This window comes from Gallinula chloropus (genome assembly GCF_964237585.1).
Source record: "Gallinula chloropus genome assembly, chromosome: 8".
NCBI lineage: Eukaryota > Metazoa > Chordata > Aves > Gruiformes > Rallidae > Gallinula > Gallinula chloropus.
Window position 1 is genome coordinate 23,303,251 of NC_140093.1, and position 16,711 is coordinate 23,319,961.

Consider the following 16,711-nt stretch of genomic DNA (forward strand, 5'->3'; position numbering starts at 1 on the left):
AATGAGCTACCAGCAAAGGAGGAGTCTTACACCTCAATTTCTTCCCCCTTTTTTTTTCTTACAAATTCTGCTAATGGGAATTGTCATTATTGAAAGGCCTTCTCTTGGGGCCCTGAAAATGTACTTATGGTAGAAGACTTTCTTGTGCAGTCTATTACATGCAAAATAGGTTTTTGTTGTGCAGTATGATCAAACCAATGCCAGTTTATCTGTAGGAATTCCACTGAGTAATTTAATATTGCAGAGAAGCACTGCTTGTAATGTATTCTTTAGTTAAAACGTTCTCCAAAGAGTTCACATCTCATAATCACATATCAATCATATAAATTCTGCTTTAACTGAACTTAGTGTCAAAACCCAAATCCCCTTAATTGAGACAGGAATTTCACATTATTACTTGATATAAAAGCACATAAAGCATTATGATTTAAAATATCTACCTAAAAGCAAAACCAGAACGTAACTACCAGTGTTTCAGAAATTCAGGCAATGACATCGCATAGAGAACTAAGTGTGTGAGACAGAAGAATAAATTTGTTGTTTGCAATTTGTCTATGGCAAAATGTATCAAAAATGGTTTATATGTGAAAGTTTCAGGAAAGTTTTTCAGCAGCTTTTGTATATAGGGAAACATGGCATTCTGTTTTCTGCTGACATAGCCGCTGCTAATGCTGAGAAAGGTTTAATCCTGTAAAATGCAAACATGACTTTACTTCTCATACTTCCTAGGCATTTTCAGTTTCCACTTCTAGCTTAGTCTTTTCTCTTAAAATACATTTGTCCTTATCCTTGTTTTCTCTGCCTTCCAGAGGAAGACTGAAATTTTTACCAAACTCCTAATCCTCATTTCTGTAATTACCTAAGACCCCAAACCCACTAGTCTTTGTTAGAGCTGCTTCTCTGAGATTTTAGCTTTCATCCCTATCTTTGGGTTTTAGCCCCAACCCATTCTGGAACAGGCAATGCTGTAAATCCAGGTTTGCATCTCTGGTCATACTGTGGAAGAATTAAGGTATACTATGTTATGAAGTTATATGTGCACAACACAGTCACATGTATGAACTATGTGAACAGAACTTGTCTATTGAAAACAATATTTGAAATGCTCAGTATCAGTATCTAGAGTTACGGAGGACTGCAGCAAATTTCTGTTAAGAATGTGATTTTTCAGAATTTCTGACTTGGAAGTATAAGATTGAATATCACACAAGCCACACTGGTGAATAAAAATCATCCTCTGACGTCTCCCTCTTTCCCTTGAAAGTTTCCATTTCTTGATCCTAAATCCTGAACTGTTAAAACTATCCAGAGAAAAGGCCACTGGATTTTAGCAATGGGCACTTTCTAGTTTGTAGTTGCTTTTTTTCTCTGAAAATGAAGATCTAGAACTCTAGCCCTTGCTGACCCCATAAATCTTACTGTTGCATTTACCTAGCAAAGTATTACCTACCCCACAGGAGTAGACTGCCACACCACTGGCATCCAGATCTGGGGAGGAGTTATCAGCTATAATGATCGTGCCTTGCAGATGTCAGTATGTCATCTGCATCTTCAGGATTTTTGTTATGTGGTACCCTCCTGATAGGGCATTAGAAGCATTCTCTTTCTTTGTTGTGCAAGACCAGGACTTGTTGCTTGTATTGCAGACTGGTCTTAAATCACAAGGTCCCGTCTCATATTCTATAGAACTTAATGGGATTTCATACGTATGCTTAAGAGGCTTCCTAAGCACCTGCAATTTAGCTGGTTTTTAGGGGAAGCCCTTTGACACTTAGAAAGACAGGATTCAAAAAGGCTGAGCTGAAGATCATTGAAGTTAGCAGGTGAAAGGACTTAGAACTGAACTAAGTGGTAAGAAAGGCTACGTTTTTCTGTTAATTTAAAGTGGAATCAACAACCTCTTTAACTCAGATGAGAGAATATATTATCAGTACATTTGTAAAGTAAATTTGTTGTGCTATTTTGGAAAAAAAAGAAAGAAAAACACATTTGCATTCATAAAACAATTCTTAACTCATAATTTGCTACCTCAAGTTTTAACTTCCTAAAGTTTAGAAACCAGCAGTTAAATCAACTAGACAATATAGTCTGCCCTACTACCAGTAATTTAAACTTCTAGTCTTCCCTTTTTCACTTTTATAGCTCTTTTATAATGTGTTATTTTTGGATCAGTGACATTTTCTAAGTATTTTAAGTCAGAAACCATCTGAATTTTGGCAATACCATTGTACTGCATTCCATGTACATATGCTGCTTTCCACCCACTCGCCCCGCCCCAGAGAAGTGTCTATCTTGGATTATAGAAAAGATGTTTTCTTTCCTCATAAGATGATGTCCTCATACATTTTGTCTATATTGTGGTCCAGTTATAATAATACTTCTGCACTGAAAAATTGCAGCTCTGCGCACAGACATTGAGACTTGGAAGATTTAATTTACAGAGTGCGACTGCCTTCAGAAAACGCTGTGCATGTCTTGCAGTTTGATAAAACAGGCAGTCATCTTCTAATGTTGTAGACATTACAGACACAAGTTTGTGTACCTATGGCCATACTTAGGAAAGGACTTTTTTTTTAGATTGTCAAAGAGCTTGGGATGGGGGTTGGTTGATATTTTCCTTACGCTAACGTATTGATGTTTTATTATTTGTTCTCTATTTCTGCTGCAGAGATTCCCATGGGCTATGTGGTGCAGGTATAAAGGGCTCAGAAGCAATTATAATTTCTAGGGGAGTTTGGCATGAGGGGTTGGTTGTTTTTCTTACTTTGTACAAGGTGGCAAGTAGCAGGGTGGGGTTTTGAGCATGCTGTCTAGAGGGGATAAAACCCAGGGCACCATGCAGACGGTGGGGAAAGGCACCTAAATAGAAGGTAGAACTTTGGCATTGTATTCTTTATTCTAAACATCTTCCATCCTCTGTGTTTATTTGGCTAAATTTGGGGACTTTTCCTTGAACTGACTTTCAAGACAACACTCCTAGGGGCATGAGATTTCCTGCAGACTCTACAGAATTAGTTTGATTTTCTTTTGCTTTTTTTTACTTCATTCTTTTATATGCCAAGTGCATTTGCAGATGGAACACAGAGTGGCAGTTGTCTAGCAAGATGGTTTAATTGCATCCAAAGGCTTGTAATCACAAGCTTTGGTGGGGCAGACTATAAAAATACAGAGTAAATAATGCATGCATACTTTAATGAGTTGACCTCTAACTGCGGTAAAGGAAAAAAGATTAATTGACTTATCCTAGATGCTACAAATCATTTATGATTTTATATGAATGACTAATAAATTATAGTAAGAGTCACGCTTTTTAAAAAAACAAAGCAAACCCACAGCATAGGTACTTTTAATCTGTACATCTTAACTATATATATGTTTGAATTCATGAAAACATTATGCTAATTTCACATTTACCAGACTAGAAAAAAATGCATGAAAAAGGTAAACAATAACTGCTTTCACAGAAAGCTTTCACAGTTTTTTTTATATTAAAAAAGGGCAAAACTATACTTTTTGTTTTCCTTTTTCTTTGATTTAACAGAAGCATGCCACAGCATCATACGCCTTAAGAGGGAAAACAATTTTCTGTATAGCTCTTACCTGCAGTGTATGCAGTTTGCTCTCTTTTTAGAGTTTAGCTTGCTGTCTCAGATCCTGAAGCTTCACGTAGAAATGTGTACATAGATTTCCTCCATCATTAGCAAATACAAATTAAAGCATATAGTTTGATTATCACTTTCTTTTATAGAAAGTTAATTGTAAACACTGCTGAGAAATAGTAAAATGTTTTTAACCACTCATGCTTTTTCCATTTAAAGATAAAATAAAAGGTTCCTACTTATTTTGAAGTTTATCAAATTCCAATAGTTTACATGATAATCTTCAAGGGTTTCTAATAAACGCTTTATATAATGCGAACGGCATAATTTCTTAACTAATGTGGTTGGTTGGGTTTTTTTTTTTCTATTTAAATTCATATAGCCTAGAGGAGGCAGCATGGTAAACGCTTTTTGTTCTGGTGTTTAAATAAATATAGAGAGGCATTACTGTGTCTTCGTTAACACGACCTAAAATTTGACTGGTGTTGATATAACCAAGAATAAAACTTTAATGTAGTTGTGGATTAAAAGGAAAGCATAATGTTATGAGTTTACATTAAGATCTTTAGGTTCTAACCAATTATAATAAAAAAAAGTGATTTGTTTTGTTTTGTTCAACTATGCTTTGGCTATCTGTTAAAAAGGTGGAGCTCATAAAAAAAATCTGCTCAGCTCATGGGATTTCTGTAATTTTGTGCCAATTTCTACATACATTGTCTAAACCACAAATTATTCCCCTTAACATAAATACAGCCTTGATATGATTGTCTGTTAATCTATCTCAGACATGTTAAATTTATTTTTCTAGAATAAGAAAAGTGGGTGTTAAAAGGAAATATTGCTTAAGTTACAGGAAATGATATTTTGAGGAACAGGTCCACTGCTCTAAGGCAGAGGAATTAGTGGCTGAGTTGCAGGTGATGTTTTTACTTGGATACATTAATATTAGAAAAGTAGAGATAGTAGATAAGGGAGGAAAAAGATCATGTCTTAAAGAGGGTGCACCTAGAAGGATGGATGGTTTTTGCATTTTTTTGCTATTGTTGGAGTTTTGGGGGTTTTACTTTTTTTTTCTTGGTGAGAACTCAGGTAACAGAACCAAGAGGAAGGAAAAAATTGATTTGGTACTTCAGCTTTTAGTTGAATAAGTAGTTCTCCTTTAATGTAAATTCCTCTTTATTAGTTCATTATTGAATTGTATCTGCTTTCAATTAAGGGATCACATTTTGTTCTTTACAGCATATGTCAATCAAAGTCTTTGAGTCATATCAGAGTAACAGTGTAGCATATTTATGTCTGGATGCTCAGGCAATTCACGTAATAGATACAAAATACTTCAACTGTCCTGCAAACTGGAATCCCAAATGCCTCACAAAGCTCTGAAATTGCATCCGTCACTTCTCATATTTCAAAATCGACAAGACTTTTGGCCTTCATCCTATTACATAAACTCACTGCTCTCTCCTCTGGCTGTATAGCCATTACAAGATGAAGAGAATTGAGTTCCCTATTTTCCTTTTCACCCTTTCCTGGCACATCCCCAGTTTAATCTTCCATTGCTTAGTTATGGCAAAAATGGGAAAAACAGCCTTAATGATAAATATGTCTCTTTCTGAAAGAATATATATTGCAATATATAAAGGAAATCAAAGTCATTATATTAGTTGTTAGAAGATAAAATAATTCAGCTTCAAAAGGACCTCTGCTGATTCTTCCTGAGTCTATAATTTCCTCATGATTAAACAAAGAAACAAGAAGGAAAAAGAATATGCTTGTGCTTGCCCTATATATATTTCTTAGCTTTTTCCAAGAAGACAGTGAACAAAGGAATTTGTTAGTTGCCCTGCTCTTCTGCTGTGGCCAGATCTCCCTCTGTTGTCTTGGTGTTTATTGCTACTTTCTTCACATAGAAGAAACTTTGTGTGAGAAACTTGAAACTCATTCTTGTAATTTTTTGCTTATACTGAAGACCAGGCAGGAAGGAATTTAGGGTTGTGTGTGTCTGTGTTTTGGTTGGTTTTATAGTGAGGTTATTTTAAATAATATCATTTGTTTAATTTATTTCTGCTTTAATAGTTAACCCTTCACCTTTGAGGTGATTTCTGTTACCCCACCAGGCATTTTTCTCTAAACACGACTGAATAATATGTACAAAATTTACCTTGCGTCTGGATCTGATGATAACATGGTAGATACTCCCTAGTGCAGTGTTCCCTCATGCCTGGGGTAGTTCATTCTTCAAATTACATTTTGTTTAGGTTAACACTGTTGTACTGCTTATGTAGAAGTTCCAAAAACATAACATTCAGAATGTAGCTATGGGGGAAAAAAAATGCTGTTTCTAAGCATAGCAAAAACTTAGCCTCTTGTGAAAAGGAGGGGGAAAATGCATCTTCATACTGGCCAGTAAGCAGGAGATGGTTGGTGAGAGGGCTGTACGTTGAAAGGTTTCATGAATAATCTGAAGATATGTGGTGTTACCCCCTATTTTAAAAGTGTCTTTTCCTGTGATTTTTCTTTGTACTTCAAGACCAGATATCATAATGTTAAACAGCTGTATTTTGAGGACAGATTTTTTTCAGAAAAATTTAAGCAGAAATAAAACTGGTTAAACAGAAAAGAGGTGGTGGTGTTTATCAAAGTCATTAAAATGTAGAAATTTATTTTTCTACTACAATGTACAGAACACAAGAAAAAATTTATATATTTAAAAAATAAAAAGTTGACCAAGAATCCAGTGTTCAAACTTGTTCTTCTGCTTGCCTTTGTGTCTTTACAAGAGTTCTTTTTCTCTGGATTTCCCTACTCTTGCATCAGAATTTTGCAATTGGAAGCAATTCCTTCAAAAGTGTCTGACCCTAATTGTGTCTGACACTTGGGAATACATTAACAGTATTTTGATAATTGGCTTTTTATTTTGGTGTCTTAATTGGAGGTATGTTTGTAAGTGTTGGCTTTCTCATCAGTGAATTGTGGTACAATATGCATATCACTTTGGTTTAATATTTGGAAATTTATGAAGTGCTTTGGGATCATGTTAGTGGCTTTGGAGGAATGACATTATTGTTGAACATATATTAAATATTTTATCTTTAACAATAAAATGAGCTAAATGGATGTAAAGCACAAATCAGATTAATTAGACAAACTATTTCTTTTCTAGTGAACAAACACAAGCCTTGGATTGAGACATCATACCATGGAATCATAACTGAAAACAATGACACTGTCATTTTGGATCCTCCCCTTGTTGCTCTGGATAAAGATGCACCTGTTCCCTTTGCAGGTAGGAACATATACTAACAGCAGTATTTGAGCTTATGGATTGTATGATGAAGTTAGTAGCATTTGTAAGTAATGACTTTGCAGTGCAGAGATAATGTAACCTGAAGGACATATTTAGAGGCTGATTCTTAGTACTCAGGGCTTGACTATTGGCCCATAGACCTTGAAATAACTAGCTTTGCACAATGAATGTGTCTGTTCATTTGTTGTTAACAAGTGATTAATAACAGCATCATAAAGCAGGCTTCCACTCTCAGCATACTTTTAAAAATTAAAACACAAAATTAAATTTGAATTTGCTTTTACAGTAATGGATTATTAAAATGGCCTAAAGGAATAATGTGTAGTTATGTTTGTTTAGTAATAATTTCATCTAGTAATAACAACCTCTGCTTTCTCTCTTTCTATTCTGCTCCTTGGCTACAGATGAACTATGTGACAAATATTTAAAGTTGCTGTAATCTTATGATACTGCGTTAGTACTTTATAAGTGTCAAGACTTAGACAGAAAAGTTAATGGAGGTTTTGAAGATTTTTGCTCAGATTGCTATATTATAGATACACGTCATAAAGAAGTTTTTACTGGTATTAAGTCTATTTTTCCTGGCACTTATTCTGTCAGATTATGAGTTCCTTAAGCAGAAAATAGTACTTTTTCATGTCAAGAAAGTTTTCTTTTATATTCCTTGTTTTATTAAAAGTAACATTTGAAGAAAAGGGAGAATACTAAAGCTTGATAGCTGTTCTGAACATCCTCAAAAGATGAAGTTAGACTATTGCTTAATCACATACATCTTTTATAAGGAAAGGAGCTGGTAGTGATGAGTATCCTTATTCTTGTTGAATACAGTTATGTTCAGTAAGCAGTATGTTAATGTTCTTGGCCCAAACAGCATTTTTACAACATCATGTAAGAATTATTATTAGCCATTTTCCTCAAAAGCATACATTGGCATAAACTTATACACTGAAAAAGAGGTTTTCACAAATGAATTTATATACTGATCTCTGTTTTAAAATCAACATTGGTTTTTCATTCATGGTGCTTCATGTTTCTTGACTGCACAGAGTAATTTCCTTCCTCAACCACATACGCACTGTGAATGTTTAGTGGAGGGGATTCATCTAAACTTAGAAAGCCTCAAATAGCCTGTACGTATGGATACAGCAACCTCAGCCTGAAACACACTTGCCTGCTAATCAGTCCCAATGGCACCAAGTTACTCGCTGATGGAGGTATAATCAATGTTCATTCAGAAATAAATGGACAGCCTGTAACTGGGAGGTACTGATTTGTAATCAGGGCAGGTGTACTTCATACAAAGATGCTCAGGATAGGATGTGCTTAACTCAGTTACTATTTTTTGAAGCGAAAGTGCTTGCTTCCCAATTATTACTTTGTTTTTTAACGCATTCATCAAGAAGCAACTATGTGTTAAAATGTGTGGAATTGAGAGAATTATCCATAATGTCATTTGAGTACCCTTTTCCTTACAATGGTAACCTTCACTTACATGTGCAATTTATTGTTCCAAAGAATGTGGAAAATGGTAATGTAAACTTAGGTTTAGTTTAGCAAAGATTTAATCTATCTGTGAAATTTTCAGATATGTGTATTTGGGAATGAAGTGTGATTCCTAGAGAAAAAAATCCTTTTTTTCATTTTGCGGGGATTCTATTGCTCTGAGTGGGCCATCTTGTAGTTGCTGCTCATACTTGCATTCCCTGGGTATGTTTATAGGATGTTAATCACATGTGCTGTTTCCATTGAGACATTCACAAACTCTGAGGAATAGGGATTTTCTAGTCGGATTATTTTCTTGAGTTCTTAGACTGGGACAATTAATGTGTTTTCCGTGAATTACTGACTTTCTCTTGTAGAAAATCATCTTTTGAAATATTGAAATTGCACAGACAGAAGGGCTTTTTGATAAATGTTACAGTGTTAATTTTGTTTCTTCATTTATTTATTTGAATTATTTATATTTTAAGTAGCAACATGGGGTCTAGGAGGGAAAATTCTTGATTTGGCCTTGTAATCTGCAATACAGACATAATATTGCAAGACTGATTGAGCCCTTTATTTCTTTAAAGGCCCTGGATTACTTACCTCTTTGGAAAAAACTTTATGTGCTTTTGATTTTTTTTTTTAAAGACTCTTTTAAAAATTACTCGAGTGACTTCTTGTGTGTTAAATTTCTGTTTTAATAGCATGTAATTTTGTTTAGTTTCATAATATCCCTAGTTTATTGAAGGTTTTTATGGAAAATTATATTTGTATAATGTATTTAGTAGGAGACAACTGAAAATAGATATATCTATGATACTGACAGCATTTTGTAGCTGTACTTTTAATAGCATTGTAATGTGGAATTTTTTCAATGACCATGTTTTGTTTAAGTGTAGAAAACTTACTTTACAGTATAAGTCTTTAATTGTACCAGAGAATTAGAGCTCCAGTAGTTCTTTCCCTACCACTGTGGTAATGTTTTCAGTACTTAGTCCACCTATTGCAGGAAGAAAAAAAAAAAATTCCATGTTAATTTTTTTAAGTGGGCCCAGATTCAAGGATATATCAGGGCAGTTTCTGAGGTGTGCTTAGATATATCTTCTTAAATATCCTTAAAAAAGCTTTATTAAGACTAAATGTACATGGTTTCTTCCTCTTGACTTATCGATGTTGTAATAGTTTACTGGCGGTTTGTTAGGTGCCAGAATGTATGTATTTTTTCAATAGTATTGGTGTGTATTTGACTAAAAATGCACCCAAAAGAAAATAATAGGAACCAAACCCAAACCAACCAACCAAAAAGGACCCCCCTCAGTTGCTATATATCCTTTCAGTTTTAATGTGGGACTAAGTCCCATAGAAACAACAGGATGGAAACTCAAGTTAATTGCCAGGGTTATGTTCCCCATAGAATGGCTGTATAGCTATATAGCTAGATGTTATCTGGATACTATAATATTTCTGCTTATCTCTTCCTTTTTACGTGCTTGTCTTCTCTCAGTGATAGTTTGAGGACAATATACAGGGTCATTGAAAGCAATGACAGGTCATAGTAGATGAAATGCATAATTAGTTCATGCATTTGACTACTAATTTATACCTACTTATTCCATATTTCTATATCTTGCTTGCTTAACTTGTGGAAGTTAAGGGTAAGTAGTGCTTATGTTTATGGCCAAAGCAAGGAGAGCTGCAAGAAGAGGTTCCATAGTGACAAACCAGAAAGTTTGTCATGTCAAATGAGTGTGGTGTTGCCATGCATTGGAGACTGTAAACCTCACTGGGTGTTTGTCTCCAACCTGTCTGCATTATGTTTTATGAAGTTAGTATTGATGTTGGGGTATCTGTAGATAGGGCAGCACAGTGATCTCTAGGATTATAATGACGACAAAATATGCACTACTATAACATACCAGGAGATAATGAGATTGCACTGCTCTTTCCCTGCAGGACAGCACAGGTCTACTATGCAACCCTGTCTTAAAGGAACCAGGAAGAGTTGTTTGTATTGCTCACTGTAAAAGCTCTGAGTTCAGAGCAAAATGTGTCTGGATGTGTTGCAGTGGTTTTCAAGCTCTGAGCTGCATATTATAGAGAGTCCTTTGAGCAACATACAGATCACCTTCTTCCTGTTGATTACCCTGGTGTGCTTCACCTGAGTATATAATCTGTAACAAAACTACTTTGCTACTAAGCACAAAAGGATACCTAAGCTATTAAGACACATTTGGTATTTACTAATTATTCTTATCTTTTCCCAGTGCTCTAGTTTGTTTCCTGTACCCATTCTCATGTTCTCATTTTTTTTCCTTTAAATGTTAGCTGTGACATAGACCAATTTTTAAATAAAAACAGTATTTTTGTTTTCTCTTCTGGACACTTTGTTCCTAAAACCTGTGTCTTTTACCTCTCCGTGGCTACTAAGCTCTTATTAATGGTCTTGTAAATGCCTTCTAGTAGTATCTGTTACAGTGCACATCAAACCTCTGTTCATGGAGTGATCACAAGACAGAATGACTATAATCTGCACTTTTTTCCTCATCTCTGTCCAATGTTTAAAATCAAAGGTGATAACAGGAGAAAAAGGAATCTTCCATGCAGTTACCTTCTCAACAGGTCTGTTTCTAGTGAGGACTAATAAGAGACTAACAGGTCTAAATGTGCCTGTAAAAATGCTGGCTGTCAAATGTGATCAGCCTATTTCATAACTGGAGCATGAAGATTTTCACAAGATTGCAATGAATGGTCTTTGCTGCCTCCTTTTCTTCTTAATTTATTGCAAATTATGCAATAAATGGAGAAAGTGTAAAATCGTGATTCTTAAAATTATGGTATGCACATGTTCACTTGTATTGATGCAGGTACTTTTTCAGAGCCCTAATTTGAAGGAAAGCTTGAGAATACCCTCACAAAAGGTTAAGTCTTAGAAATAATGTCAGTAGTTTTCCAAACTAGTTTTTCAATCCCTTCAGAAAGGGATTTTCACACTTGGGTGTTGACATACAACTGATCTTTCAGTCTCACTACAGCAGCCTGCAGGATATGACAGGAAAATAAACAATCAACTGACAACCTCAAAACCATGACAACACTGCAAGTCCTATAGTTGTGCCTTCCATCCTTCTGTAGGATACAGTAGGTGTAGGTGCAGTACAGGCTTACTTAATTTCTTAATTTAGGGAAATTCATTGGAGAAATCTGTCTTTAGAAAATATAATAAAATCCACCCAAAAGAAGGAATGTAACTTTAATTATATTTGCACCAACCTGCAGGGTCAGCCATGCAACAGACAGCTGGAAATCACTTCAAGGATTTGCCTTTCAGACATAGAAGTGGTTTGGCTAGAAACAAGGCAAGATCAGCTGAATCAATTTGACAGTGTTCTCTTTCTGTGAAAGCCAGAAGCCCTCACAAAATGCTGTAGGATTTTGGAAGGCTATTTGAAAAGTACATCTATCTGTATTTTAATAGCTGCAACTCTGTTTCATCAGCAATGTGGTGCAAAAGTAGATCTGAAAGGAACTTCAGAATGTCTCCAGTCCATCCTTCTGCCCAAGGCAGGACCCATTATACCTGTGTCATTCCTGATAAATAGTTTTCTATCTTAATCTTAAAGATCTATAGTGACAGAGATGCAACATCTTCCCTGGGCAATCTATTCCACGCTTCAGCATACTCTCTGTTTTTCATGATGCTTAACCTGAACTTTGTGCACTGTAATTGTAGCCCATTAGTTTTTGTCCAAGCCACCATGGCTAGCAGAGCAGATTATTCCCATTCTTTTTTGCAGCAACAGCCTTTTGTGTTACTCCCTAAGTGCACTGTGAGTGTGGCGGTGGTACACCTTGGTTATCCATTTCGTTACTGATATAGACATGAAACAGAGAAATAGGAGGTAACTTTCAGAACAACGATATAATCAATGTCCTTGAAAGTGAAGAGCCTAACTGTTCACTGTGTCACCATTATTAGGCTGATACACTTCCATTTGAGTGCAGTATGTTGCACTGAGGTTAAACTGGGTAATTTTACCACAGTGATATGGGCCCATTACATCTTAAGCTGATTTTATGCTCTTGATAGATTTACAGATGGTCTTTTTGTAAAAACGTCAGATGTGTGTCTTCCTGGCTGCACAGACAGGTACTCTGTCTCAGCTGCAGGCTCAAATCAGATTTCCTCTGCAGGTGAAGCACCAGTCTCTGACTACATTTTTTCTGTGATAAAACTACTGTAAAGGATAAGGAGACTATAAAACCATCCAAGAAGGATGTCTGAATATTCACTAAACTACAAGCTGCATCCACAAAGTCATCCAAATCATCTTTATTATTTCAACAGTTCAGAGGCATATATTCTCAGCTGCACCACAGAAAATCCAATAGTTGTCAGTCCACTTACACCCAGGGGCTGAACACAAAATACCATTTCTCCGCTTGAAAGTGTGAAGCTGTCTAGCCTTCTTGTTTGTTTGCTTTTATTAATAAGTAGTGGCATTAGTAACCAGAACAATATTTTTGGTACAAGACTAAAAATATGGAAATTATTTTTCAGTTTGTGACTCCAAATACTATTTTTTTAACTTACTGTCAGCCAGAGAAAAGCATGTTGTCAGTTTATCATGGCCAGAATTCATTAGTATTAACTATTTCACAGTGATACTTAGGCGTGATCAAAAAATCTGAACTGTTACTGAAGCTGTGGAGTATTGCAGTTGTTTATAATAAATCACCTGCTGATTTCTTAAATTTCTATTTTTAAACTTTACATTTATTAATGTAGCCTAAGTAAAGACTGTAGCCTTTAAAGGTTAAAAAAAAAATCCTGTCTTGGTGTTCATAACCTAAAGTAGAATAAAAAATTGGCAATAGCACAATCGATTCCAGAGGTTCTGGTTTTGACCCAAGGGATGCTGCTTGTTGTCCAGTGAAGTTAGTGATAAATGCTTAGGTTTCAAATTAAGAATGCACCCAAAAAATCACTCTGACAGTGACCTCTGTTGGTTAGTCCATGAAGTTCAGAGATGCGGGATTTGAGGGTTTGTTGGTTTCTTTTGTTCTTGAAGTTTTTGCCAATGAAATTTGATTGCCTTTCTTTGTCATTTTTACAGTAGAGAAATGAAAGCAGGAAGCATTAATGTCTTGAAAGAAGACTAAAAGGTTCACAAATTCAGAGTGTTCTAATAAAGCTTTTAGTAGCTGCTGAGTTGCCTGTCATTGCAGGAGTAAGTGGTTAGGAAAAAAATTAAACTTTAATGCATGGACAGTGAACATAAGTTGCTTCTGGCAGACAAAACCAGTAATGCATGAGAACATTGAGATAAACTTTATTACACCTAAATACGTTAAATTTCTTGGAGCTGGAAAGAAGCAAGTAAAGTAACCAACTAATTAGGGTTTGGTGGTAATCGCTTGGGCTTTTAGTCTACCTATAGAAAATATTGGTGTGAAATAAACTGGAACAGTTTTAAAGAGTTACCTTTATAAATAAAACTTGATCTCTGGAAAATTGTGGCAGGATATTACTATGAATATGTGAACATACGCATGAGGATGGGGACAGAATATGTCATTTTATTGTTCTGAAGTATTAGACTAAATGACTGCTTAATTAAAAACCTGCTTAATTAAAACAGGTTATAACTGAACTTGCCAGGAAAATAGTGTCAGATGTTAAAACTTCTGGGCTGTTCAGAACACTAGCGGTAAACCTAAATGTGAAGTACTGGAATTGCTAAGCCTATAGGTCCCAAAATTGATGTTAAACTCTGCCTGTGGATGTAGATTTTGTCACACACCTTCTTTGAAACTAATGAAGCCTTGTCATATGAGTATCATTACCTTTAATAAAAAAATATAAACTTTAACATGTTAATGTCGTCAGAACTAGAGCTGGTAATAGCCAAATAATCCAGTAAAACAAAGTTTTCTACAAAACCCCAAAACACCAGTATACAGAATTGTTCCATTCCAAGTAGGAAAGATCTGTGCCAAATTCAAACTAATTGTAGAAATTGTTGTTATGTAGCAGCCCTATCCGTGACAGGGGAAACTGAGTGATACGGCTTTCTTGGAGCTTCCTCCTAGTGTGTTAAAAACTTCCAGTTTCACCTATAAGATCCTAATTGTGGTGAAAGCTAGAAATAGTGTCATTCACAATGCTGGCAAACATTTGCTTTGTTTTAAGAGAATCCAGAGTAAAAACCAAACAAACAAATAAAAATCAAATTAAACAAAATGCAATCATGCAGGAAGGATAAACTCTTTTTCTTAACTATATTCTAATTATTTCTAATTATATAAGGCAAATTTTATTGAAAATTAAAAAAAAAAAGTCTGTGCTTCCCCATTTTATTTTTTGAAATTACACAGTCATTAGAATGTTATGGTTTTAATCTCAAAAATATTTTTTTCTTTTAGAAAGAACTGGTCATGAATTCTAATGCAGGTTTTTTCTTCAATGATCACTGGAAGTGAACAAAGCTTTGCAAGTAAAAGTAAACTTCAAAGTATCAATCCAGGAACAATCAAAGTTTTTCTAAATGCTTTTGCTGATGCTTCAGTTGTAGAATTTCAAGCTTGTAAATATTAGTTGTCTATTCATTAAAAAGGTTTACATGAGTATTTGAAAGCAAAATGAAAGTGTCAATAGATGCTTTCAATAGCATACAATGGTGTCAAGCATTGTGATTATCCATTTATTTTCATGTCAATTTTATATTGTGAACAATGTACCTGAAACTGCTGTTGAAGTAAAATTTATTTAAATTAATTACTTCCATTACCTCTTTGTTTTCAAGAAAATATTTTAAAAGCTTCAGGAAGTAATTCTTTTTTTAGCTACTCAATTTTCTGCAACTGAATCTTTGGAGCGAATTAAGACTGTAACTTTTGAGATGAATGTATTTTTTGCTGTGAGTTCAAATTCTGAGTATTACAGGAAGAATAGCATAATGGGTACATAGCATTTTCCCTCCTGAATGATGTTAAGTGACTGCAACCATTTTAAAACATGACTTTAACAGACTCACCAGCAAGCCTAACATTTTATTTATGGATAGAATTATTGGTTGGTAGTAGCACCTCTGCCAGTTTGCAGCACGTGTAATTCAGGTAAACAAATTGTTATCTCTGAACCCTGTGTTTTGGGATAAAAAGGATGATCAAGTAACTCTCTTACTATGGTGTGAATGCTATTTTGAGGGCTGCCTTAGGTTTGATCAGGATCACATCTTCTTAAAATTAGCCTGCCAAGTATGTCTAAGCAGGTGAAAAATGGAACAAAACATGTTGTAGTTAGACCCCTTCACAGTGAAAATCATAATGGCTTAAGTTCTTATAACTTCATGTACAAATAAGCATTTTTTAGCATTTATTGGTATAAATTAAATTATTTGAAAAATAATAACAGCAAGCATAACTTAAAGGCATGAAGCTGGTCAGTGAAGGGGTTGAAACAAATAAGAAAGGTATCCCTGTTACATTTTTTTTTCTTGTTGCATAGTTTGTTTCTCTTCATGATTTGGTATTTAAGCAGTAAATTTGATCTGCCCATTTCTGCTTTCAAGAGTATGCCTGGGATTTAAAAATCTGTGGTCATTTTACGTCCAGTGCTACAGTCACATAAAGCACTCTGAGAGAGACCAGAGAAAAGTAGTGTGAGAAGCCAAGTGAGGGAATAAACAATTATTCTGAGTCACGTAGTACAACTTCCACTCTTATCTTTCTTCATAATTTCATTCCTTCCATTGTCTCTCAGTTAATGCAATTACATCTATCTCCTTCATGTAAATATTTCTTCTTTACATGTGTTCCTATGTTTGTCATACTCTTAGGTCAAGGATGCTGAGTTAAAAAAAAAAAATTAAAGGCATGAACAGTTTTCAATGCAGACATAGAAAATAATTAAGAATACCATGAAGTCTTAATAAAATAACATGTGAACTTTTCACCACTTAGAATTTCACTGCAACAAACTTGGCACTACAGGATTCCAATTTGCTTTAAAAATAAAGCCAGTAGGCTAAATTAGATAGGAAAATGTCGTGTTAACATGTGTTTCTCAGAATGGAACTATGTGAGTTAGTGTAAGGAACAGGGACATGTTCGCTTGAAATGCTTCCCAAGTATTAAAACCATTTTAAAAGAACAGCCTAAACAGATAATTGTATTTAGAGTTCTGTTTTCTTTTATTGGTCAGCAATTCTCTTATAGAAGGAATAGTTTTGAAGCCCCACTTTCCTCTAAACCTGTTGACAGCTGAAAAATTATTTTTCTTGACTAGAATAAACTCTCTTAATAGCCTGTAAGTGCTGTT

The 16,711-nt window shown here is 34.9% G+C and overlaps 1 protein-coding gene across 1 annotated transcript in view; it reads left to right on the plus strand.

The window, feature by feature from the left end:
• Positions 1-16,711, plus strand: part of CLSTN2 (calsyntenin 2) — a gene marked incomplete at both ends in the record, with an annotated part of 358,167 nt that overhangs the window by 141,038 nt on the left and 200,418 nt on the right. The window contains 1 exon segment of the mRNA XM_084267537.1: positions 6,763-6,885. Within this exon segment, the coding sequence (XP_084123663.1) occupies positions 6,763-6,885 (123 nt within the window).